The sequence below is a fragment of the Lathamus discolor genome, chromosome 4 (genome assembly GCF_037157495.1).
Source record: "Lathamus discolor isolate bLatDis1 chromosome 4, bLatDis1.hap1, whole genome shotgun sequence".
Taxonomy (NCBI): domain Eukaryota; kingdom Metazoa; phylum Chordata; class Aves; order Psittaciformes; family Psittacidae; genus Lathamus; species Lathamus discolor.
Genome location: NC_088887.1, coordinates 32,281,076 through 32,308,362, shown reverse-complemented (window position 1 = coordinate 32,308,362; position 27,287 = coordinate 32,281,076). Strand labels below are relative to the sequence as shown.

The 27,287-nt window shown below is 40.9% G+C and overlaps 2 protein-coding genes across 4 annotated transcripts in view; both read right to left on the bottom strand.

Annotated features, from left to right (window-relative positions):
* Positions 1–19,366, bottom strand: part of MORC3 (MORC family CW-type zinc finger 3) — a 33,528-nt gene extending 14,162 nt beyond the window's left edge. Inside the window, exons 1-9 of one of the 3 annotated variants that reach the window (XM_065676923.1) lie at positions 19,295–19,366; positions 12,123–12,195; positions 7,179–7,311; positions 5,876–6,089; positions 5,449–5,597; positions 4,683–4,830; positions 3,387–3,518; positions 3,006–3,125; positions 2,437–2,534 (exon numbers count right to left, since the gene is read on the bottom strand). In XM_065676923.1, the coding sequence (XP_065532995.1) occupies positions 2,437–2,534; positions 3,006–3,125; positions 3,387–3,518; positions 4,683–4,830; positions 5,449–5,597; positions 5,876–6,089; positions 7,179–7,311; positions 12,123–12,195; positions 19,295–19,333 (1,106 nt within the window). In that variant the 5' untranslated portion in view covers positions 19,334–19,366. Of the gene's footprint in view, positions 1–2,436; positions 2,535–3,005; positions 3,126–3,386; positions 3,519–4,682; positions 4,831–5,448; positions 5,598–5,875; positions 6,090–7,178; positions 7,312–12,122; positions 12,196–19,040; positions 19,060–19,294 lie in introns of those variants that run through there. The other 2 variants (XM_065676925.1, XM_065676924.1) reach the window with 2 other exon arrangements.
* Positions 19,367–23,495: 4,129 nt separating this feature from the next.
* DOP1B (DOP1 leucine zipper like protein B) overlaps positions 23,496–27,287 on the bottom strand; it is a 46,829-nt gene continuing 43,037 nt past the window's right edge. Inside the window, exons 32-37 of the mRNA XM_065676922.1 lie at positions 26,786–26,914; positions 26,136–26,272; positions 25,752–25,807; positions 25,102–25,251; positions 24,484–24,613; positions 23,496–23,814 (exon numbers count right to left, since the gene is read on the bottom strand). Of these exons, the coding sequence (XP_065532994.1) occupies positions 23,557–23,814; positions 24,484–24,613; positions 25,102–25,251; positions 25,752–25,807; positions 26,136–26,272; positions 26,786–26,914 (860 nt within the window). The 3' untranslated portion in view covers positions 23,496–23,556. The remainder of the gene's footprint in view (positions 23,815–24,483; positions 24,614–25,101; positions 25,252–25,751; positions 25,808–26,135; positions 26,273–26,785; positions 26,915–27,287) is intronic.

Sequence of the window (27,287 nt, the reverse complement as noted above, 5' to 3'; positions counted from 1 at the left end):
CATTTCTAAGTCTAAGACAAAAGCAAGTGTTAGGGAAAGCACTTGCTTTTTTAAGTGTATATGGTCAAAGGAGCCAAAGAGAACAGAAACAAACCTGACTGACAAGGGAGGTAGTGATAAGAACAAACCTGGTCAGTTACAAGAACTGGTAAGAGTATGTGGAGTGTGAGAATGGTTATTTTTTTCAGTTGGGAGGATAAGGAAAGGAAAAGAGAGGAGCACAGAGAGTCATAAAACCTGACCAATTAGCATTAGCAAAGACAATCAGAAACAAACCTAGTAAGTCATGCTAATTGACAGGCTATCAAAAAATACAGGCAAACTAGGACTTTGCAACTGGTAAGGATGCAAACCTGAGGGTGCAGGATGCTTGAAACTATGCCAACTGATGGGGCAATGTGCATGAGCAAGGAGGAGCAGGGAGGAACAAAGAGGGGTTTGATAGAAGAAGGTACAGAAGAAGCTGGTTGCATGTAAAACAGGTTCAGTCAGTACCGTTGTCTGGACTAACACTAGCCCTATCTTCTTGTATATTATTTAGTAATTTCTTAATTCTCTACATATTCTTTATCCCATGTGTACGGCAAGAACTAAGTCCCAGCTACTGGTGAGAGCTGTGAGTGGATTTGCTGCCAGCTCCTGGAGTCAAGACTGAATGTGTCATGCCAGTTATTGAAGCAAGCGGAGGTCTCAGCTGCCACCCACTAAGGCAGGAAGTGCATCCCCAAAAAAACAGCTCCTGGGGTGGACCAGCATGAGTTAGGGTCTCAGCACTGGCAGCTGGAACAGGACTGTGTGTCACAGCTCGTGTGCCTGGTGCTGGCAGGGGGGACAAGCGTCTGCATCTTCACCAGTCTCAGTGTACTGGTGCGCATGAAGCGTGCACATGTATTTCCCTCCAAACTGGACTCAGCAGTGAACAGGAGGCCCCAGGTCTGGGAAGGGATATCAGGCAGGCAAGGGCTCATGTTGGTATACCTAGGGGAACTTGTAAATATGGAGTGTCCGTGGTATGAGTACATGAGTACACACGCATTTCCTAGCAAACAGCAAACCACTAGCCAGTGTGCAGGGGGCCTTTGAAGCAGGTAAGAGAGCCTCGGTCCAGGCAAGGATGCCAGGAGGACAGAGGGGCCATGCCAGGACTTGGGGGATCCAAAAATGGCACTCCAGGCTCACAAGCACATGCACATGTGTGTGCCTTTATAAGTGAGCTTCTATCTCTGCCAGCCTAAGAGAAGGAAGGGGACTTGGCTGTTTATGTTTTATGGGAGTCCTATATGTAACACCTTGTCTGTGACAGTCTCTGTAACAGCCGTGTCAGTGTCCTCTGCGTGCATTTCAGGGACATGTGCTCAGCATTGCTACTGGCTGAATCTGCAAACAGGAGGGTTGTAGCCACATCCTGCAGCCAGGGCAGAGACCCCAGGTCCCCAGGCTGGGCTCCGGCAGCCAGGCAGGAGGGAGTCCTGGGACAGAGCTGCTGGAGGAGGCAGCTGCTCTTAATACCCCTTTTAACATGAAGCAACACAGAAAACTGAATACAGCCAACAGCCCTGTCATCATGAAAGGAAAAAGCAATAAGAAAGTAACAATTCTCCAGGCTTCTATTCAGGAAGCTTTTCCTGGACAGTTGTTATACCTCAGCTTGAAAACTGCTTACACAACTCATGCCTTCTATAGCCTTTCTCCTCCCCACATGCCTCCTTCCACAATGCCAGTACAAGTGATTCACAGCAGAGGTGTGTACACAGGCTGGGAAACTGGCTTAAAAATTTAAGTCAGACTACATTCCCAACCCGGTTCACAGTTTAACTATAAGAAATATCACATTAGATAGTGCCTGATGGGATGGATGCAGACATGCGAAAAGTGGCAACCCCGAGTTAGAAATAAAAACTGAAACAAAGCAATGTCCCAAATCACCACTACCTTCAGGATGGCAGGTATTTTAAATGCTCTATCAGGTAGCAGAGGATTTGAGGGCATTCAAGTCCACTCTTTGGAATGAAACTGAAAAGAAGGGCTCAAAATTATCCAGCAAAGCTATTCCAGAAAGAAACCAAACAAGAAATGTTATGAAAAAGGTTAACAGCATGGGATTCGTGTAGCGCAATTTTAGTCAAGTGCCACACATATCCATCTCTCGGCAAGTTATTCTGTGCTCATTTTACAATCATTGACGGGCAAAATTGCAACCAACCACTTTTTAGGGCACTTGCTTTACAATGAAGTAGACTCTAGATGCTCTAGACTTCACTGACTGAACAATGAATTCAGCATGATGAGTGTATATCCTACCCTTGCTGTTCAGAACAGTCATGCAGTTTAATGATGGCACATAAGCTTTTATTTTTACTACTTAGAAGTCTTTATTGCTAAGTATCTCACAATGAACACTATTCAATAGAAAGTCTGAATAAAACGTACAGTTACCTGTATTCATTTGTGTAGTCAAAATCTTGTTTGTTATGAGTTGGCTTTAGAAAATTGCATTCAATGATCCCAACTACACCAACACCCATGTTGTTTGCCTGTAAGAAAACAAGATCTATCAGAAAAAACAACATATATTCTATGCTAATACTGCAAGAGTCTGTCAGAGGTAAATCAGCTATGTATGCTGGGTAAGAACAATTTTCTGGTTTACAACTCTTCTCCAAAAAAGAAAATCTTGACACAAGCCCACCAAATTATTATTACTATTATTATATTATTATTAATAATAATAATAATAATAATAACGATGATGTCTGTTCCACCCCTCTTTTTGTCCTGAAAGATGTGCTCAGGCCTATATTTCGTGTATCAAGCTTAGTTTCAAAACCAAACATTAAAACAACCACATAAAATTTAGTCTGAGCAGCCATTAAGAATTGTATTAAAAAGGTAGTTTTGTAAATGATGTATCAATATCCTATTTTCCATCCATATTATTTTTTAAAAAACAGCGTTTGAGCAAAAATGATTTTTGAAGATGTTAAAATATTTTTGAGCTTTCTTACCTTTAACTGACAGCCAACTCTTTCATAAGCTTTGATAAGTCTGTTTTTATGGTACATCATTATTCCATAATGATCTTTGTTTCTGCAGTTAAACCCAAAAGTAATTCTTACTGTTTTAGCCTTTTACCAGATATTAAGGAAAAGTCTGGCTAATCTCGTAACTACATAGAGTTACTCTGAGTGTTCATTCTAAACTGGGTCCTGGAACTTTTTTTCTATTAAGATAATTCCTTCAGTATGTCTTACAATAAAAATAAATAAATAAATAAATATAATCACATGAGTATAACTGCAACATACCAAGCAGAATCCAGTTAGTTTACAAAGAAAGTCACATCATTAAATTCAGCGTGCAATAATGTAAATGTAAGTAAAGGATACATTCAGAAATTTTGGCCTATATATATCACTTTCAATGAAGGCAAGGCTTTTGGACACCAGCTGTGTTTTCACTTTTTGTCCTCGTAGAATGATCTGCATTGTTGGCTTCAGGTACAAAATACTGCAGTAAGCCTACAAAACATAGAGTAACTGCTGTTACTAAAAAAAACCCTCTGAAACATTAAGATATGAAAATTTTGCAATATACATTATGTTTAGGAAGACAAACTCAAGTTTCAACTCACTTCTATTAAACGTGGGGTTTTTTTCCAACTTGAATCCAGAAAAACAGGATACATGTATCACAAATTAAATGAATAGCAATTGAAGGACAACTTTTACACATGACATGTTAATTACGTATCTGAAGATGCAGTTTTAACACTAAAAGAGCTCTCAAGCACAGAAGCCTCTACTGAGAGCTTAAATATTCTACTACAAACTTTAAAATAACAAATAAAAGCATGTTAACTTTGCTCCAAATGACTATATATAGCTTGATAATAGCTACCTAGATCTATGAATTTTAATTTGCATTTCATTTACCATTATATTTACAACTTCTAATACTTGAAGCAGATACAGGGCTTCAGCAAGTCAGAATAATTGAAGGTTTTCATTCTAGTGGAATACTTCTGAGTATTATATCCCTCCCCCCCCCAAGAAGCATGCCCAGAACACCTAGAAACTGCAGATGCATTTTCTTATGAAAAGACTACTTCAAAGCTTATGAGAATCAATAGTGAAGAAAGCGGTCATATCAATTAGCTTACACGGAAGTTTTGTCCCTGTCTGCATGAATGTATTCAAACAACACAGCTGCTTCCTAGAAAACCTCGAAATGATACTTTTAAAATGGATAGGTTTTGTTTGACAAAGATCCAGATGGGCATATGCATGTATACCGACACTACAATGGAATGTTACTCTGCTTAACACCACAGACACACACCCCTATTTAACTTCTGAAGCTACTTATTGCATTTCCTGATTTGCTCCTTAGTGGATAATGATGGCTATATTTAACAGCAGAAGATATCTGCAAGACTATATAAACCCCAGTAAGTTTCTTCTAACCAGCAAATGCCTACAGAAGTTCACAAATACGTTCCACCTTCTATTTCAAAATAGATGTTGACATACTGCCCTAACATTTAAATGCCGACATTTGTCCCCCTCCTCAATCAACACATCTGTAGTATAGTACTATATTACGTAGTATTACATTAAAACAAGAACACATACCCTCCAGCTTCAAAAAATGAACAAATAAATTTTAAAGAACCTTATACATACTCTCAATGAGTAGTCACTTTCTGGAACAATCTGGTCCAGTCTCTCTTGTTTTTTATATCCTCTTTTGCCCGTTTCATCTAAGTCTTCTGGAATTCTGATGTCATATTTATCCTTGTCAAAGTCAAACTCCGTTTTTTCATTTTTATCTCTAAGAAGTAACATTAAAAAAAAATCCTTATTATGACAAAAAGCCAATACAAGATACGATACTGTGGTGGACCCAGGGGTTATCATAAAGATGCAAGAGAAAGGGAATTCCTTTGAGCCATGGTGGTTTTCCACACTGCCTGGAAAGAACAAAAATACTTGTATGTACAGACAAGTACTACTGGCTTTTGAAGTCTGGAGTCAGCAGTATCTTTCTAGAGGGATGTAGTCCTTTCTAAACATCTTAACTATTTATCACAAAATTAACAGAAAGCCAAGTAACAACAATTGTTATTTATTTACTTGTCTGAAGTAACAGATTTATAATGTACCCATTTAATTTCTCCTTCTGGCAATAGCGATGGTATCTTACCAAAGGAAGCTATGAAGTCCTTTACTTTTTCCTTCCTTATGCTTTGTTACTTGAGATATCAGCAACAGTTCTCATGTGACAATACAGTCTTTCAATTGTGCGAGTTTGAATCTAGTTCCTCAATCACAGCTAACTGCCCACAGTCTTTTGGAATTATACCACAAAAAACTCCAAACTTGTATGCTTGCATACACTGGAAGATAACAAAGTAAGTGAGGGATACAAGGAGACTGGAATTCATCTTACCTTCTAAGATTCCAAATGATAATTCTTGTTCCTTTTTTCCCTATTATAGCATCTAGCTCTGCCAGTAATTTCTCCTCAGTAGAAAATAAAGAATGTGTTAAGATGGCTTTCAGGCTGTTTTTGGATTCCACTGGATCACTTATCTGTCGTAAGCATTATGTTAAGGAAAGTAACTTTGAGTGAAGTAAGCTTTCAGAACAGGAAGTTTCCACAACAGTATCCTGTACTTAACTTCACAGGTTCTTTCATTCCACATCTGAGAGCTCCCACAAATGCAAAGGCCTTAACAAATTATAGCCTTTTTTGCATCTTATAATTTATTTAGAGTATCTGTAAGATTAGACAAGGAGATATCCTTTACTGATACTATCATCCAAGTTTTGCATGTATCCACAACTTTTCATTCAGAAATTGTTGAAAGGATATGATGGTTGTTAAATGTCACTATAGGAACCATGACATGTTCTGCTTTTGTTACTTCAAGGAAAGTCTGAGATAACAGGCCGACACTCATGGTTTCTCCATTCTTCGTGAAGACTATTGCATCTTTTCCCAGGCGCATTGACCCTGACTTAAACCCATTTCCATACAGTCCTACCGGAACACGGCCATTCATCACAGACTTCTCACTGAAGCCAAAGCTGAAACATATGAAAACATAAGAAGAGTGTAAAAGGTCCTATAAAACTTGAAAACCCAAAAGATGCACGCAAGGCTTACCAAATCAGATTCAAGTACAAGTTAATAGCTTGCTTTAGAGACCAGGAACTACTGTACAATGACAGTGTACAGTTATGCAAATCCTGAAAGATACCCTGCTAAAACCATACTGCAAGAATCCAGATAAATTTACTTTCATCTTTAAGTATGGAAAAGAAATATAATCTGTCTGGAATTATGCAGTAAGCATTCCTATGGGATTCTAATAGTTATCTTGTGGCTTCACAATAAATACTAAGAAAAGCCCGTAAAGCTCCCCTCTACTTGCTTGAAAATGTGCCATCTACATATCTTCCGTTAGTAACTGCACATGACATTTAAAGTAAAACAGGTAACTGTACCTAGAACATGGAATTTAACACGCAAGCTATTAATTACGGTGGCTAATAGAAAAAGAAAAGTAACAGTTTTAATTCAAGCTTGCTCAAGTTTACACCCAGAGATTTATCTGCAGTCAGAGCAATCTTTCATTCTAAACACAATTGAACAGCAACTTCTTTGCTAACTGTAGAAGCTGCAGAAATATAATTTCAAACCCTATAGCACATTTAAAGATAAAAAAACTACATCAATATAACTCCCTTAAGTTTTCCACACCTTCTATTTTCAATATTCCAGATGGTTTGAATTGAATCTCTCTTCTTGCCCATTCTTGCTCGCTTAATTTTTTAAGTTAAAAATACTAGGAAAAAATTAAATTTTCCTTAGCTCCACTATAGGGCACTACAGAGTTTACACAGTACGACCACTGCATAGAAAGTTAAATGGGAAGGATGACAGAAAGGATAAAAGGAAATTAGGAAATAAAAGCACTGATAAAGTTGTGAGAGAGTTGTACTAGCAACTCTCTATTCTAGAGTCTCACTCGTATAATTGCTCACCTTCAAAAATGCAAGTTTATAAACAAAATTAGTTGATTATATATGAGAAAAACGAATAACCTTAGCAGTAACAGAACTAGGAGCTGGAATTTTCACAAGGAAATAAAAAATGCAAAAGACGTTATCCACCTTAGCATTTTGTGCAGCTTCTCTGAGTTCATACCATTTCCATTATCAGTGAATGTCAAGCATATAGTGTCATTTATCACCGTTTTGTCTATCCATATCTGTTTAGCGCTCACATCTGGATCATACGCATTATCTGAAGAGAAAGAAAGCAAATAAGGGTGAGATACTACGAAGCAAAAAGTAAACAGTTTAAGTGAGAACATATTTTAAAGTGTTGTAATTCCAGTGAAGATGTCAGATAATAACTCTTCCAAAGTTACTTAAATCCATATATAACACCCAACAGAGCCTTATCTAGTAGGAATACATATATAATCAATCTGCCAAATGTCAGGCTTGTAACACTGTCAAACAGCTATATGGAACAGCTGTCCCTAACCTCATTGTAGTGCTGTGCTTGCACATATGTTTATTTGGTGAATATGGCAGCTTAATGTAGTCCCCCAGCTGTGGACCCATGACACTTAAGTCACATGCTAAACTAATGAAGCTCTGAAATTGCATCCATTTTTCAGCTCCACAGCTAGGTATGTAATACAGAGACAGAAAATTTGTGCTGGCACTGATAAAAATTTTTCAACTAAGTCACTGAATATTAGTCAACTTTTACACAGACGCAAGAAACCATAGCTTTTAATAAAGTAAATGTTACACTAAAACCTAAGTCTCCTAAACCACTATCTTCTTTATAGATGACAACACTAAATCAAAACATTATGATGTTTTGAGAGCTGCATCAAGACTTGGCAAACCTTACCTGGAAACAAAAATTTCCCAGCTATTACAAGATAACAGTAATACATAGGCAAAAATTTAGGTGGAGCTGAGCAGGTCAAAAATGAGAACAGAAAATGAAACCAAGACAAGTTTCTACTTTCATTTCCTGTCTCCCAAGCAGTTGTTGCAATATTTACTTTCTCCCAGCCACACAAACATCTTTTCTGTCTGGCTCCTAGGAAGCTACAGTCCAGAATGCAGACAATGTATCACTGATATACATGGCTGCAAAAACATCTCACCTGCTGCAGGCCTGTGGGCTTTTTAACTGGGAAATAGATTTTAAATACTACCACAGCTTCAGATAATAAAATTTGAGATACTAAAAAAGGCAAGAAAAAAACCTGAAGCCCATCTCCCCACATCCCACACAGTTCTGTGAAATCTAGAACGCTGACACCACAAGTGGAGGAGATACAGGCGAAAAAGCTTGTTGCTGCTCTGTTACCATGTCACTTCCATATTAACAGAAGTGTCACAAATATACATTTTGCTAGTGCAAGTTAGTCAAATTTGAGAAGTCACAACTTCTACAGAAAGTACAAAACGCTTTAGTTTAAACTTCTGCTTACAGGATTTGAAAGAGCTTGCAGCATTGCTACTGCAAGTGAAATAGAAACCATGGCTCCACAAACATTTCTTGTCAGCGAAGCTAGTTTAGATTTCATTTGCCCGAACACCATTTTCTCACATCTCTTTTCCTCCCTTTCCCAGCACTGTGCTACTCATGGAATTTGCAAGGGGGAAAGCACAAGGAGGAGTGGTAGGATGTGATGGCAGAGCAGAGGGCAGTGCCCCTGCCTCACTGCCTGTTGTGCAGGTTCAGCTGAGAGTCATAAACAGCTCTAGTCAACACTGCAGCCCATAAAAAGGAGTCACAGCTCAGCAGCTTGCTTTCTATAAGCATAAAGTACAAATTACATCCACAGTGAAATTGCATCGTTACTGTGGATGAAAATATATTCCAGCAAACGAGGACATTTCAAGTAAAATGGAATGGTTGGAAGCATTCTTCCAAGACCATGATTTATGAAGGTCTCCTGATTTGTCAGTGCACCAACTCTCTCTAGATGTCCCATTTACCCTCCTCAAGGTATTCATTAGTTTACCTATATTTAATCTGACCAAGTACTAATGGGAGAAGCCAGCAATATAACCATCAAAAACTCTGGCAGGAGGAGCTAGTGCTTAAAAGTCAAATATCAGCATACACACCATTAATGTTTTAGGCAACTTCACATGAACTAAAATTCAGACCTCCATAATGTAACAACTGGTATTATTTGGCACTTGGCTTACAGTATAGCCTTTCCTAGCATGTGATAGACAGATTACAAAATTCACCTAAATCAACATGACTAACTAAAAGCCTTTACAACCAATATGTTGCTACAATGCTTTTGAAGCTTTGTTAAAGCAACACATGTAACAAACCTGAGGCAAAGGAAGAAAAGTCTAGATGCCCTGCACAGCACATTTACCATCACTCAAGCCAGCAGGGTGACAAAACAGCTGAAATGACCAGACCTTTCGGCAGTCACATGGTTTTGGTTTCCTCCTCTGTGACAGCTCTGGCCTTATCTAGCTGAAAAAATTCTACTTTCTTTTGTTAGGTTAATTTTCAAGATTAACAACAGCAAAATGTGCACATAGGAAGTGAAGGAATGTGCAAGAAGAAAAGCTGTTCCCTTTGGTAGTAGCAAACTGCTAGATAAGCTTGGCAAGCCTTTCTAAACCACACCTTTATTTTGAGGAACCAAAGTAAGTCCACTAATTATCCACTAACTCAGGAAACAAGCAACCCTGAGGATACCCAGTTAACTGCTATTCAAAATCAAAAGCAAGATGATCAGCAGGAGCTAATAAACATATACACAGCCCTAGCTAACAGAGGACAGCAGTAGCTAACAGAGGACAGCGAAGACAATAACATAAGCAGAATTCTTAGGACACTGACAGACCATTAAAAGGAACCACTCTAGTATAATCCTGAAGATGTTCAGCCAGTAATTTGGTAATCCAAAAGAAAATTAGGATACTTGAGGAGTATTGTGACTGTGCAAAAATTACTACTGAATGTTCTGAGGAAGCATTGAAGAAAAGGGAAAAGTCAAAGTGCATGTACAAAGAATGGTATAATGGGTGGAAGGTTGGGGAGAAGAGGATAATACACACTGTGCAAGACAGCTGCTGGTCAGTATGCTTTTATGGCTGGACTCTGCGCCACTCTGCTCTTACTGAATGTTATTTCTAATGATTTCCTGTGCTAGCATGAGTTCTGTTCTCAGTGTGTGCCTGAACACATTTGGTTCTGCTAGCAAACATCAGGCTGGACAAGTTGCAAGAAACCAGCAATTGGTGAGATCTAAGGTCTAAGCTAGAGACTGGTAAGACGCCCAGGATAAAGGTACTGGAAAGACTCCCAGGTCTTGGCAAAACACCCAGGAAAGCAAAACCGAATAAGTGACAAGTGAGTGAGAGTACACATATATGCCACTACTGAACTTTAAACCCAGTTAGGCAGGAAGCAGGAATAGGGTAAGGCCACACGTACTGTTCATGTTTCAAGCACTGCTTGTGCGTTCTTGCAAAGTTACTGGCCTCTTGTCTGTGACAATCTGTCTGTGGCCAGCTGTGTTTACAGGATGCCAGGATACATACATCTTTGGAATGTGCACTCAGCCTTAATACTCTCTGGGCCTGAGAAGAGCAAAAGGCAGTAGTAGATTTGCATTTGACACCACAGTAGAGAAGCGACTCGCTCAGTTCCACAGTCTTCTATATTTGGCAACCATTAGAAAACAACCCAGCAAATCATACAAGACACCTGCAACTGATATCAGGTATTACATATACTATTCAGAAAAAAGGTGTAGCGAAAATGAGTGGTTTGGGTTGGACACAGAATCACCAGAGACATTAGCAAAAGTTATTTTAATAGAAATTTATAAGTGATTCAACAGAATTCGATGGCAAGGTTCACTCTCCTACATACAAAAGGAAACTGTGTTAGACTTGGTAATGATTTATACAGAATCAGGCTAAAGTAATTTATACAGAATTGGACTGAAGTGAGGTGTGAAGAAACTGGGTATATGAAGGAATAAAGGAGACCCTTCCCATGATGAGTCACAAGGTTCAAAGATGACCCCCTTGCTTTCTAAACTCCTTAGAAAGAAGTCCAGCTGCAGCTGGACTCAATCCTAGTTCCAGGCTTGGTCAACAGTTTATGCCTAGGTACAAAATGCTGTATGTGGGTCTAGCAGGAGCCTAGATCTTGTTCACAGTTCTAAGGTGAACCACAGAACTTCCAACAACTCTTTATTATTAACTAATGCACACACACTTACAATTAAATACCTAAACCAAAACACAGAGAAAGCTACATACATATGCATGTAAATAATGTAACATATAAAAGATCCTGTTAAAAATTCCCCTCAGATGCAGTGAAAATATGTCAGCTTTTTCAGCATTCCTCGGTGGGAAAAGGGTTGAGTACCAGTGAGCAGAAGTAACAGCCCTGATAAACAGTCCTTCTATTTTTTAAACTTGAGAATTTACAAACTTTGAGAGGCTTCCCACTCAGAGGGAGATACCTGGTTGCAGTCAGCTGCAATTCAGGAGAGCCCAAAGTCTCTCTCTCTCTTGGGTCCACTATTTATAGGGTCATTAAGATAATTTGCTTTAGTCATCAATAAATTTCCATCCTGGCCTCACTTCTATATCAGTTCCACCAGTTGCACAACTCCAATAGGATATTCCAAGTTGTCAGGGAATGACTGATTATCCCAATAGTTCTCCTTGTACAAAATCAGGGAGTACCCAACCCCAGCCTGATCTCTGTGTGCCACTCCCTATCTTTGCCAGGCAACCATAGCTCCTGGTACAGACAACTCCTTGCACTTAACACGAATACCTGAGGCGGGGGGAGGGATGCACCACCACAAAAGTCAATCTGATTGTAAAAAAAAAAAAACAAAAAAAAAAAAAAACCCCCACAAAACCAAAAACAAACAAAAAACAACAACAAAAAAAAAAAAACAACAAAAAAGTAAGATTCCGAATGGTAACAGGATCAACTCTTCCCCCCACCTGAATGAAAAGTTTTGTAACAAAAAAAAAAGTATTACAATCAAGTACTGAAGCAAAATATTGACCACATACCTATAAGTTCTGCAATTGCACTGAAAGGCCAGGTGTGACTGGTAGAGTTGGTATGCAAGAACTTTGGACAAAGCTGAAATAAACCACAAACAATGACATTAGCTTGCATTTTTCAATGATGCCAAATCAGAAGCAGTTTTTTAAATACAGTAACATTAAATGAAGCTGCTTTGTATAACACTACCTAAAGGCTGTAATTTAATTTACTTTTCGATACTGGCATTCTAACACCTTTTAAAGGGAACATTAATACAGCTATTGAAGACAAAAAAGCAGTACAAAATTCAGCACAGTGTCATCCTATGTTCTGAGCATGGATTATATTGTTATCCTATCCTATCCTAGGGGAGGACCAAGAAAAAGCTAGGAGGATTGGCCAGGTTAATAACTGGTTAAAAGGGCGGTGTCATAGTCAGGGATTTGGGTGTCTTGAACATAGGACTGAAGTTAGTAGGCCAGGTCTACTGGGGGCTGGTGGAGCTGCTCTGGTAAAGGAAGGGGAAGAACAGCTTTGGTAGGAGGCTTGCCAGACTGGTCAAGGAGGCTTTAAACTAGATGTATTGGGGGAGGGGGGCATCATACCATCCCAACACACCCAGTCATTTGCCAGAACCTATAATAAATGCTCGGAACAATGTAGATATATTCCAGCTGCTCCAGCCAACGAGACGGCTTCAATTGGAGCTCGTCTCAGATGCCTCTATACAAACGCCTGTAGCATGGGGAACAAACAAGAGGGATTAAAGATGTGTGCACATCTACGGGGGTACGATATAACAGGCATCACAGAAACATGGTGGGATGGCTCCTATGACTGGAGTGTTGGAATGGAAGGTTACAGGCTCTTTAGAAAAGACAGGCCTGGCAGGCAGGGAGGGGGAGTTGCCCTTTATGTTAGGGATAGGCTGGAGAGTACGGAACTCTGTCTGGGGGCAGGTGAGCAGTTTACAGAGAGTTTGTGGGTCAGGGTTAAAGGGAAAACAGCCGTGGGAGACATTACTGTGGGGATCTGTTACAGGCCGCCTGATCAAGGAGAACCTGTGGATGAAGCACTCTACAGACAGATGGGAAAAGCCTCATGCTCGCAGGCCCTTGTCAGGGTGGTTGAAATCCCCCATGAGAACATCTGTTGGAACAATGGCACTGCATGGCACAAGCAATCCAGGAGGTTCCTCGATTGTGTGGAAGACAACTTCCTTCTGCAAGTAATAGAGGAGCTGACAAGGAGAGGTGCCATGCTTGACCTTGTGCTCACCAACAGGGAAGGGCTTGTTGAGAATGTGGTACTCCAGGGCAGCCTTGGATGCAGCGATCATGAGATGATCGAATTTGAGATCCCCAGGACAGTGAGAAGAGCGTGTAGCAAGCTCACTGCCCTGGACTTCAAAAGAGCAGACTTTGGCCTCTTCAGGAGCCTGCTTAGTAAGGTTCCATGGGATATAGCCCTGGAGGGCAGGGGGGCCCAAGACTGTTGGTTGATATTCAAGGATCACCTGCTACAAGCTCAGGAGTGCTGCATCCCAACTAGAAGGAAGTGCGGCAGAAGGTCCAGGAGACCTCCTTGGATGGATAAGGAGCTGCTGAGGAAAATTCAAAGCAAAAAAGAGGCTTATAAAAAATGGAAGCAAGGACAGGCGGCCTGGGTAGAGTACAGGGATGTTGTCCGGGAAGCTAGGGACCAGGTTAGGAAGGCTAAGGCCCAGTTAGAATTAAACCTAGCCAGGGATGTTAAGGATAACAGGAAGGGATTCTACAGGTACATAGCAAACAAAAAACAGACTAGGGACAACATAGGCCCCCTGAGGAAGCTTTCGGGAGAACTGGCTACACAGGATTTGGAGAAGGCTGAGGTTCTGAATGACTTCTTTGCCTCAGTCTTCACTGGCAAAGGCTCTGACTGCACCACCCAGGTCTTAGAAGGCAGACGCAGGGACTGTGAGAATGAAGACCTTGGGCCCACTGTAGTAGGAGAGGATCTGGTTCAAGACCATCTTAAAAATCTGAACACGCACAAGTTCGTAGGACCTGATGAAATCCATCTGCAGATCCTGAAGGAGCTGGCGAATGAAGTTGCTAAGCCACTGGCCATCACATTTGAAAAATCATGGCAGTCAGGTGAAGTTCCCGACGACTGGAAAAAGGGAAATATAACCCCCATTTTCAAGAAGGGGAAAATGGAAGACCCAGGGAATTACAGACCAGTCAGTCTCTCCTCTGTGCCTGGTAAAATCTTGGAGCACATTCTCCTGGAAGCCATGCTAAGGCACATGAAAAACAACAAGGTGCTTGGTGACAGCCAGCATGGCTTCACTAAGGGGAAATCCTGCCTGACCAATACGGTGGCCTTCTATGATGGGGCTACAGAACTGATGGACAAGGGTAAAGCAGTTGATGTCATCTACCTGGACTTGTGCAAAGCGTTCGACACTGTCCCACACAACATCCTTTTCTCTAAATTGGAGAGATATCAATTTGATGGATGGACCACTTGGTGGATAAAAAACTGGCTGGATGGCCATACACAAAGAGTTGGGGTCAATGGCTCCACATCCGGCTGGAGACAGGTAACAAGTGGTGTCCCTCAGGGATCGGTGTTGGGACCGGTCTTGTTTAACATCTTCCTCGCTGACATGGACAGTGGGATTGTGTGCGCCCTCAGCAAATTTGCCGATGACACAAAGCTGTGTGGTTCGGTTGATATGCTGGAGGGAAGGGATGCCATCCAGAGGGACCTTGACATGCTTGTGAGGTGGGCTGATGCCAACCTTATGAAGTTCAACCACGACAAGTGCAAGGTCCTACGCCTGGGTCGGAGCAATCCCAGGCACAGCTACAGGTTGGGCAAAGAAGAGATTCTGAGTGGCCCTGCAGAGAAGGACTTGGGGGTGCTGGACAATGAGAAAATGAACATGAGCCAGCTTCAGTGTGCGCTCGCAGCCCAGAAAGCCAACTGTGTCCTGGGCTGCATCAAAAGGAAAGTGACCAGCAGGTTGAAAGAGGTGATCCTGCCCCTCTACTCTGCTCTTGTGAGACCTCACCTGGAGTATTGTGTGCAATTCTGGTGTCCTCAACATAAAAAGGACATGGAACTGCTGGAACAAGTCCAGAGGAGGGCCACCAGGCTGATCAGGGGACTGGAGCACCTCCCGTATGAAGACAGGCTGAGGAAGTTGGGGCTGTTCAGCCTGGAGAAGAGAAGGCTGCGTGGGGACCTCATAGCAGCCTTCCAGTATCTGAAGAGGGCCTATAGGGATGCTGGGGAGGGACTCTTTGTCAGGGACTGTCATGACAGGACAAGGGGTAACGGGTTAAAACTTAAACAGGGGAAGTTTAGATTGGATATAAGGAGGAAATTCTTTCCTGTTAGGGTGGTGAGACACTAGAATCAGTTGCCCAGGGAGGTTGTGAGTGCTCCATCCCTGGCAGTGTTCAAGGCCAGGCTGGATGAAGCCTTGTGTGGGATGGTTTAGTGTGAGGTGTCCCTGCCCATGGCAGGGGGTTTGGAACTAGATGATCTTGAGGTCCTTTCTAACCCTAACTATTCTATGATTCTATAACCATGAGTATTAAACCTTACCTGGAAGGTGAGCAGCACCTAATGTATTCAAGTGTCTTACTGTCTGATGTCATTGCTCCTTTTACACATGATGATCAAATTCACCTGCCAGACTCTCTCAAGTCGTGGTTTGTACTTTTAGTAATTCGATCTCATACATTTTATCCTCACTTATGATATGTAACCAGAGGAATGTAGCCACTACTAGGATTAGATCGGGATATGCAAATAAAGTACTATTTATGGGATGTATTCAGTGACAAAAAGTATTTTCAAGTGATTTATTTAAGTCTGGGTTCACATATATTCACCTAGATCAAAATACTAGGAAAACTTTTATATGGATATTTAGTTCTGGTTAACTATTTGTCAATGCAATGTCTGGAGTAATGTACCTATTAAGCCAGATACAGTTGGCATTCACATTACCACTGAAGTTATCTGTCATTATACTTTTACAAGGCCTTTAACACAACCCACTGCACATATATGCTTAAGCCTCGCTGGCATATTATGTTGATGGTGTAAAAAGTGGCACCTATGAATACATAACACTGGAAGTAGTCCTTGTACAGTGCAGTTACTTCAAAAAACATAATCCATACAATATATATAAAATTGAAAAACACTTGAAAATAGCATGTATGTACCTATGTTTCATAAATTTTACAGAACTACTACCCTGACAAACACTTATGTAGTTAGTAAAGTCTAAATTAGAGCAAGTAACCACTTCAAGTTCATGCAGCAGTGAAAGTGAATAATGCTGCAAGCAAGTTCTACAGCCGTGAGTCAGGTACTGGAGCAGGAATAAGGCAACAGCCTTAGTTCTGATCAACATAAATTACCACTAAATCTCACCTCTATTCTAAGGTTGTAAGAGCACAGGACACGTTTTCAGACTGCAACTTAATCCCTGCATTTCTCCAATGAGCTAGAGTACAAGTATGGACAGACATCACATTTTTCATTGCCATCTGTGCTTTAAAACTCAAGTTTCATAAAGCTAAGGCACTGTGCCCCTTTCAAATGCTTAACAGATACGTACGAATAATTTAGAATCCAGGAAGAAAACACTATCAAGTCTATTAATGGAAATCTCACATATGCCATGACATGTGGTTAAAAGGACCTTCAATTTTCTTCCTCTGCCGTACACTAACTCAATAGATATGAAGATCTCTGTATCATTCTCTTCACCTCAACCTTTAACAGCGCGGGTAGCAGTTGCTGCTTTGCTTTCTAAGCTTCAAGATCACAACACAAGAAACAACTGGGGATTTTTCCACCTGAAATTCCTTCTCGTCAAACCATAAAACCTAACACTAAAACAACCTCAACAGTACACAAATGGACATTCAAGCATTCAGCATCTACTCAACTTGCTGCTAAAGCATTTCTCTGCTACTAGCCAGTGAAAAAATCCAACTATACACAAGGTAGACTTCAACCTCTGGAGTTAATTGCTGGCATTGAAGCCTCAGCAACAGGGACTTCGTGAAGTCTTGACTGTAGTTCTGATAAAGGCATAAACTCACAGTTGCAAGCTTCCCCTGGTCAGCAGCCAATGCTGATGTAGGAAGGAATCTCAGTTTCCTCAACACTGACATAATCACAAATAAGTATCCTTGTTTTCTGTGAAGCAAAAAGCATGCAGGTCCATGGCAAGAAAATCTTAATGTGCTGTCTGCGTAATGCAAAGCTTCTCCATCTGTCCTTTCACTGCTGCATACCAGTGATAAACCTCAAAAAAAACCCAGCACCTTAAAGAAACAGCATCTTCTATAAAAAAACACCAGAATCATCCTGATCTTCTCTGGATCACTGTTTCAAGCAGTAAAGTTTTGAGAAAGCTTGAAGGTGGTACACAGAACTGGGAACTTGTCAACACGTGTAAGAAATGAGAAGACTGGGGCTGGAACATGGGAACTGCAATGAACTGGCTCTAATATCCATTTCCCCATCCTCCCCCCAGCAAAAGGTGACCAACTATCCCACAGAGTAGTTCACAGGAAAGCACCTCAGAGCACTTTTTGTTCACGTAAAGCACAAAAAAAAGGGCACACAAGAAAGTAAAATTAAAAATCCCCAGAGAATAGTGGTTTAAGGCCATTATCTTTTTAGCCTGCTTCAGAACATATCCAGCTACCAGCAACAACTCACCATTTCCTGATGAACTCACCAGGAAATATTTAATCCCGTTTTGTTTCCTTATACTTCATTCAAAGCACCACTTTAATTAGCTCACGAATAACTGGAGTTCAGTAAGTACAGTAAGAAGAGTTAGTTCCCTGGTGAGCACTCACTTTTAGCTATGTTAGGATGACTAGGCCTAATATATTTTGTGACTAAGTGAGTTTTGTTAGTGGTTTCACTTTTCCTCCTGAGTCCAAATGCAGCCAAATTCCTTTTGGAGATATAACTAAACCTCCCCCTCCTTCAAACTGCATATACAGTGCATATTATAAGCTGCACTAAGAGGAGCATCTCCTACAGTTAAGACCAGCAAATACTTAAGAATAGAGCAGCTTAACTCTCGAAACCAACAAACAAGTGTTGAGAAGTACGGCTTTCCAAGAAAACTGGAGCTCTTCCATCCTTGGCAGATGATAAGGCATGCATAGATCAAATTACCACTGAAAAATATATCTTACCTTATGAAAGCATTTCACAACTTCTTGGGGAACAACCCCAGTGCCACTTTCTTCCTCCCTCTCCCAGTTATGCAGCCTGGTTACATGACTGCGTGATGAACCCCATCGGGGAGCTGATCCAAATTAAAACCCATTTTTTAATTCTTATTTTTAACCTGGATCACCTCCCTGATCTGTTTCATCATACAGCTGAGCAAAAGTGAGATAACACCAGCACAAGAACGGGTTACCAGGCCTGCTCACACTGCCTGTGTTGTTTATACATGCTTCTGAAACTAATGAAACCCAACCTATTTCCAAAGGACAGAAGCCGACAGAAGAGACCGTGACCATCAGCTCTCTGTTGCTCCCTAGAAAACAGAGCCTTTTACACTGTAGGACACAACCTGTTTAAAAGCTGTATTATCCGCTTCCCTACAGCAGGCCACGAAATCCCGCCCCCAGTACCCGAGCCAGCCTACCCGCACAAGAGAACTTCCCCGCCCGCTCAGCCCGAGCTAACCGAGCCGAGTTTGTGCCCCGACGGAAGGCGTGCAGCACGACGGCCTCTCCCCCCGCCCGGCCAGGGCTGCTACCAGCCGCTTCTCGCCAGTGCAGCGCCCGGGGCTGGGTAAGGAGCTGCCGGGAGCGGCACACGGCGAGGAGGAAGGTGCTGGCTAATTTTAGGCAGAACCCGCTCTTCCCGACACTTGGCCGACAACTTCTTACCCCGCAGAGAGGCCGAGGCGCCACTCCCAACCCGGGTGGAGCCCGCTCCCTGCTTTCCCCGGGGGGAAACGACGAGCTGTGTCCCCGCCGCGGCACGGCAGCTCCCTCCTCCCCAGAGCGGCCTTCCCCTGCCCGCCCCTCAGCCGCCTCGCGCCGACCCCCGCATCCGACGGCGGCCGAGAGGAAGAGAGCCGGCCCGCTGAGGTGCCCGGCAACCCACCCGGGCTGGGCGCCTCTCGCCCCGCACCACTCACCGCGCTAAAGCGGATGCCTCCCTGTGTTTTCGCCGCCATCTTTTGTGCCTCAGCGAGGGCGGGAGAGCCTGTAACCCGCACTTCCGCCTCGCCCCCTCCACTCACGCTTCCGGCAGCGAGCGCCCCGCCGGGCGGGGCCGGCCGTGCTGTGGCGGCGGACGCTGCCGCGGGGTTGGGGCCGGGCCGGGCCATGCCGGCCGTTGGGCTGGCCCCCCGAGCTGTGGCGGCGCTGGCGCTGCCCAGCGGGCACGCAGCGGGTCCCGGGGGTTTTCAGCGCTGGGAGCCCCCGAGGTGCGGCGTGCATCGCACGGCGGTACAAAGGAGGGACGGGCTGCGGAGAAAGGGTGAAATACGGAAAGCAGCTTTCACAAAATGGATTGGGTTCGGAGAGACCTTAAACACCATCCAGTTTCAGCCCCTTGCCACGGGCAGGGATACCTTCCCCTACACCAAAACTACTGCTCAAAAGCCCCGTCTAACCTGGCCTTGAACACTGCCAGGGATGCCACAATCCCTTCATGGGACAACCCCTGTGCCAGTGTCTCAACCACCCTCTAAATCTGCACTACTCTACCTACTGTTAAATCTAAAATCCATCAGACCGCACTCCTGTGCCCATAGGTCTTCAAGCTCAGGTGTATGGACGTTTCCTCCTTCCAGATGAAAAGGCTACACTTCCAGGGCACTTTCCCTAAACATACAGAAATGCACAGAACGGTTTTTGGAAAGCCATGCACGCCAAGAAAGCCTTGTGGAGCAGCAGTCCTGAATTTCTCAGGGGGAGGCACTCCCTCCATGATGGGGGATCATCAGTGCCTGTCAGTCAGTCAGTCAATGACACCCCAGCCACCGCTCTGCAGCAGCGGCAGCTTCCAACACCTGCTCCATGCAGCTCTTCCATACACACAAACCCAGAAAACTCATCCTGAGACCACAGAACTGGGATCCCAGGGTGGAAGGTTTAGGGATGCAAAGGAGTGAGAGCAGTAGGGGCACACCATGAAAGGATGACGAAGGCAGGGACGCAGTCTGTCTCCCAGCAAGCATGGGGCTTAGCACACAGCTGCTGCAGTTCGGGTCTGAACTGTGGTCTTCAGGGTTCTGTACAGAGCCCTCAATCCATTGAAATGGAATTTGAGAGCTTTTACAGAGCAGATAAAAGTTGATGACTGAGCAGTAAAAGTAATCTGAAAAATGAGACTTGCATTTGAAAAGGTATTTCAAAATAACATTTAATATTATTAGAAGAATTGCATTCAGATAATACATTTAACCATTACTTGATGCTCTGAATTTCAAGCTCTGCTGTTCTATGGCAATCACCTTGGTTGTACCTGCTAGCTTTTTCCTTCAGGAAAATGAAATCCATTTGAATATGTCTCCCTCTGCATATCATGCATTGTGGCTGTGCTATCTCAAAGCTGAAGTATCCAAAGGAGAAAGCTTGGTTATCCTGAAAACAACCAAAGAACTACACAGTAAAGCAAAAGCATCTTCTCTACTGTTCTTGATACTGAGTTCTAGGCAAAAGTTTTTCAGATTCATCTACAGTTACCCTGCCTTGGCAGTACCACCTTTAAAGCAGTACAACCCTCCTTCGCATGGATTTAACAGCAGTAGCATAAGAAGTAAAATGACTACAGTTAGTCCCATATAGAAAAGGTATAAAGTTACACTGCTAGAGATACCTTTAGGCATATGTAACCGTGCCCCTCCACCACCCAAGGAGGGCTTGCCCTTTCCCCCTTATTCACATGCTATTTATACTGATGAAAGATCTGCTTATATACTAAATTTTAAAGACCTTTTTCTTCTTCAGAATTAGATTCTGCTGCAGTGAAAGGATTCTGCAATTCACAAGTATCTAAGGTCATTTAAAGCAGCCATCTGCAGAACCACAGGACAGAGCTAAATGTCTGTATGAAGGCAGGGGTTCAAAGCAAGTGGTGCTTTTGTAGAAGGTAAGATCAGCTTAGAAGTTAAGACAGTTATAAAGAACTAAGTCACAGATTCTGCGATTAAAATTCACAACCACAGCTAAGGAGGAAGTGACTGATGTCTGATCCCCTGCACATCTGAAGTACAGGCAGCCAGAACGGGACATTCCCTTTTGAGGGGAAGGATGACAAAACCCTCCATCTAAGTAACTAGTTCACTACCCCCAGTTATCAAGGAAACTATGTGAAGACATGGGTTTACAGCTTATGGGAGAATGTAAAAATGGAAGGTTTGATGGCAAAAAGTTGTCTTAGGTTTTAATAGCCCATTTGACAGCATCTCATCAGTATTTTAAGGGAAACATCCAAGTACCAAATGCAACCATCAGAAAGTTGAAAGTAAAAATACCAAATCATCCTGAGTATTAGCGATATTCTCTTTAAGAATTATTGAAGATGTGTAAGTAATGAGCACAAACATTTTAAAAACATTCTGCTCCAATTTTCCAGTAATGCTTTAAAAATAACTTTTAACTTGTGCTCATTCCAGTACCATTAGAGAACATTAATAAATTATATTAATACATTCACATTCTTAGTAACTACAGAGTTTTATGCCTCAGTCTATCACTTTCCTTAACTAAAAAAAAGAAAAATCAAAGTAGCTGTAAGAATTCAAATTTAAGCATAAGCCTGTTACAGTATCACATTCATAGAGCATTACAGTATTAACATAGTAAAGCATGATCAGTGTTTCATTAGTTTACAATACAAAGATGAAATTTATATTATCTGTAGGTAAAAGACACTGCAGAGTAGCCTTCCATGTTTTGAAAAAAAGAAGATGAAACAAAACCATCCCTGACCTCACAACCTGGAGACATCAGACCACACATTTTGTATGTCCTCTTTAGCAGAAACAAGAGTGGTGAATTTCAGTACCCAGCACATTTACCTCAGTTGCAGTGTTCCAAATAACTCTAGTAGCACATAACAGTCCACAGGTATATCTTACAAAACCAATTCTCTGAAGGCAAAGGTGTATCAAAAAAAAAAAGCCACCACCACAGACAAAAGCAGACAAAGCTTCTCACCATGAAGAATGATAAATTTCCCTGCCCAGACAAACCAGTATTCCAAATTGAGTCAGACAGTCCACTAAGTATGAAAATTCAATGTAGTCCATCTTCTTATTTAAAAAATATTCTACTAAGCCTTTTGTTGTATGTGTTGCTACAATGGTGCTTATCCACTGGCCATCAGAAGTGTCCTTTAGATATGGAGCTGTACTGTTCGGTGGTAGAACTAATCCCTGCCTCCCATGTCCTGGGTGGTGGCAGCAGTGCAATTCTGAAATAAGCTGCACCTTGAACATTATCGTAGTCATGGCATGGTGATGATCTCCCTACCTCTTTTAACAAAGTAGTTTTACTTTCATTTACTTAGGCTGTTGTATGCAGCAATTTATATTTATACAGAATTATCTTCATTTAGTTGCATTTCAGAAGTTGCAAAGTGGCCTTAGTCACTGAAAGAACAAAGTTTCTTAATTAAAAGAAAAAAAGAAATTAGAATATTTTTAGTCAAGTAATTAAAATTAAAAACCCTCAAGTAATGTAAATTACAAAATGTTACTGCATAGGTTTGTCTTTTATATGTGTTTATCTTTTATTTAGGAATTGCTAATCCTGAAAAATGCTATTATAGTACAGAGTTGAAATTACAAACATGGTAAGTCTGCAGTTATTTGCACAGTGCTGAGACTTATAAAATACATCTGTTTGAAATTTAGGTGATTTGTATAGAATAGATAAGTTTTAGGGCAAGTTAAAGAAAGGAGAAATAGGCTTTAACCTCAGGAAATGGCTTATCTGCAAACTGATTGTACACTGACATGCAGTATTAGCTTTTTCTTAAATTTACTTTCAGAACACAATTCCAAAAGCAGTTTAAAATCCTTACTTGAGAAGTTACTGAATAAATGGTACAATTGCTACTTTCACCAAGTCAAAAATATTCTTTCTCTATGTACAAAATCTCTTTAATCCTTCACATTGAAAAAAAGTAAAATAATACAGTAACTATGATAAATTGCCACTAAACTGTACTTTTTTCTTTTCCCCCACAGGAGCTGAAAAATCCTGCTTTTTAACCCCACTCAGAAGCCTGGATTATAGAAGAGCACTCCACAACAGCAGGAAGAAAACCCAAAATGTAGTTTCAAAACTGGGGAAAAAAAAGAAGAATTGCAGTAAAGTTTGCAGTAAAGTTTTCCCTTTTTTTTTTGCTGTCTGTTCACCACGAGCCAAGGGTCCGACGTGTGGCTTAACTTTCCATGTTTTCAAGAAAGTCACATTCAACATTCTCTTCAAGCTGTTGCAAGACCTTTATGCCATGACTGCCAACACAGTCCACAGGGGGAGATACAGGAGTGTGTGAATTCTGGGACTCACTCCTGTTTGTTGTAAATGCACAACACAGAGTCTTGAAGAAGGGCATAAGCTGTGTGATGCTAGATATAGAGTGGAAGTTCAAAAGAGGAAATTTGTCCTTCTTGGAAATTCTCTCAGTGCTGTTCATTTCCTGTAAGAAAACAAGTTGAGGTTTACTAAAGGTTTTGCACTAAGACACAATTTAATGGCTTGTCTGAACTCCTGTGCTATAAAGTTTTTCATGCTAAGAGATCCACAGTCTACAACTGTATCAGGATATAAATAGTATAGGTGGCATACAGAGTTACTTCCATATTTGGATTCAAGGTTCCATTATATGAAAGTCTCATGAATTCAGAAAACTGCAAATTTGGACTAGCCTTAAGAATTAAACAAGAACCAGATTACCTCTGAGAAATACTAATGCCCGTGTTTTTTTTCTGGAAGAATTAAAATGAAATCTTATGGTAATTTATAGTAAAGTTTTTTTGGCAAAGTACATCACGCACTTTTTTATGAATGCCAGTCCTGTCTGAGACAAATTGTTTTCAGTGGGTGGTGTGGGAAGATTTAAGGTAACAATAGGAAAACTGCCTCTTGTTCCCTCACATTCAAATGCAATCATACATCTTCAAGATCTACATGTGAAAGCAGGCAGGTAATTTTTTAAAGCCTCATGAATTTTATTAGACTATCTAAAACCCTCTTGCCTAACTTAAAATCTTGTCGCTTGTTTAGAAAGGTAAGTTAATGGATTAAAAAAAAAAAAAAAGGGAAAAAGAAAAAGATTCAAGTTTCAAGTGAAGCATTCATTCTTTACCCCATATTTCATCTTCAGCAAATCCATGATTCTTATAATGTGTGGTCTGCATTCCTGATGATTTTCTACCAGGTGAGAAGTCACAGTAGATGACTCTGTGTCCACCTCTGGGACAAATGCCCATTTGTACCTGAAACAAATGGATTATTTACTTGATAAGAAGACAGGCAGAAAAAAATTCCTTGCTTGGACCATACGTAGTTTAGTAGAACACTGGTTTGTTTACAGAAAGGGCAGTCATAACTACAATTTTATGCTATTACAAGAGATGAATTTAATGAACAAGGATATTACTATCATGTCAGTATTTAAATGCAACTAGGTCCAAAAAAATCCCATGTGTGTGCAAAGGGAAAATGAAGAACAGTCTATGTCCTTTTCTTCTCACAATTTCTCCAAGTTAAAGAACTTTCTAAGGAGGGTGGTGAAATCCTCCTGCACTGACAAGACCAAATTGTTTTTCAAAATACCCCAAATTACATTTGTCTGAGTAACAACATCTGCAACTGCAAAAAGAACTGGTGGCAAAATTATGTCTACCAGAAAATAGATCTGGATTACTTTAAAGGATAAGAGTGGTAACAACCCAGAAAACAGGTAAGTAATTAGAGTACTTACATCTGAAACAACTGCATCCTATCAGGTGGAAATGAAAGCGCTGTGTCCAAAAACTTACAAGCTGATAAGTACAAGGACAGCTCATTCTGGTGTATGTCAGATCCACTGCCATCACCTGAGACTTTCTGTTTGCTGATTTTGCTGTTGCTCCTGTGTTAGTTACAATCAGGAAACATACCATTAAAGCCTGAATCTACTAAATGTTTTTAATTCAGCAAAACAGAAATGTACATGTTTACACAAATAAGCACTTGCACCTGTGCACAACAAAAACTACTCTCATTCTATATGAGCATTGTGATTAATATAAAAGGCTGCAGAAGAAAAAGTAATCAAAAATATTCAGAAAAAATGGCAACACATTAAAATATTCAAATGCTGACTTAGCATCTCTTCTATTTTTGTATGCAACTAGTAAGTGGCACTGATTTTTTTGAACTTCTTGTTATTTTAGCTGCTGAAAAGGGAAGCCCTGAACTATGACTCATCAGTACCAGAAATACACAAGTACAGTAACAAAAAATCCCATTGTCTCCTCCCTATCTTAGAAAATTAAGGAAATGAATAAATAAATAAATAAGCAAATCCAGAACAAGCACAATCGTTATCTGCTTCCACAAGTACTCTGTCAGATGAATGGTAATTCTTACTTTGATGGTTCATCTTCCTCAGTTAAATCTTCTTCAAGCTGTAGGAATGTCTGAATCTTTAAAGAAATAAATTATTTTTTCAGGGATGCTGAAACATTCATACAACTCAATCACAAAAGAGATATCCTTCACATAGTATAAGGAACCACAGACTCCTAGCTTACTCTTATGACTTGCCACAAAATAGCAAGTCATGCAAGAGATTTCATTAGCAGCAACAACAAAATTTATGAAAAAGGTATTTCCTAATGTAAAACTATTGTACACTAATGTAAAATTATGAAAACGTTTCCTTTTTCAAACAGGGAGTCTATTTGGGAGGAAGAGAAAGATGAAACGAGAAAAAAACCACACACTAGTTTCAAATTACTACTTATTTCTTACCAATTCAGTTACCATAATTGGCCACAATGAGGTTAGATGCTGAGGTGAAATCCTTAACAGAAGAACTCTGAAGAAGAGAAACATTTGCGCAGCAACTATAGAAGTCTGCCCAATACGGAGGTTCTCAGTCAGTCGTTCTGAAGTAAACATGAAAAGTAAACAAACAAACAAAGAGTGATGTTTTCCCGAAAATGTGTTGTTTTGGGAAATAAAAAAATGCAGGCAGTCGCAAAACAAACTTTGTGCTTTATCACCTGTTTTGGGTTGAATATGTTGCACCCTACTGACAAAACTGTGATTCAGGGAAAGTCTGAAGGCAAGATGGTTTTATATTGGAAAAAATTTTGTCAAAACTGACATTTAAGGAGAAGAACAACAGCTCAAGAGTGGCTGGAAGACTGCCACAAAATAATCACGTTTTCTGTTATATTACCAGACCAAAGCCTTTGGAACACCGATTCCTGTCCCCATCGTAATGAGATTATTTATTTGTTAGAATTCAGAGATTCACAGCACTATCACTTTTGGTAAAAACTTTTTAAAAATGGATTTGTTGGAAAATAGATGACATTCCTTTCCTAAAGAATTTATATATGTGTTACAGCTCAAAAAAAACAAAAACCAAAAGCAGGTGAAATTACAAATCTTACCTTGTATTAAGGGAAGATAGAGATGATACTGATCAATCTCTCCACTAAAGACAGCGAAAGCTTGCCGCTTTAGCAACATTGCTTTCTGCTCAAAACTTGGGTACAATTTTAAGGCGCTGCTCTGCATATCTGTAATAGAGATAACAATTATCTACCACGTAAAAACTTCTTGAGGTTTGGGCAGAAAATAATTCCTATGTCCTGAAATGCCTTAAAAAGAAAAACTCACTTTGGTTCTACTGATTGGTGAACTAGTCGTGCATTGTAAACCTTCAGCTGTTCTTTTAGAAAATCTGAAAAAAGAGACTAAAGCTGCTTTTTCTTTTGAAGCTCTAGGCAAATTTAAGAGGTCCTATCCCACCCTTTCCCCCAGAACTTACTCCCCTGCACTCTCATGAAGCGTATTGGTCAAAGATTTGCTGTACTGGTGCACCACATTCCCACAGCTCAATGCGAGTAGAGAGACACCTTCAAAATTAGCCAAAGCCTTCTCGCTTTCTAA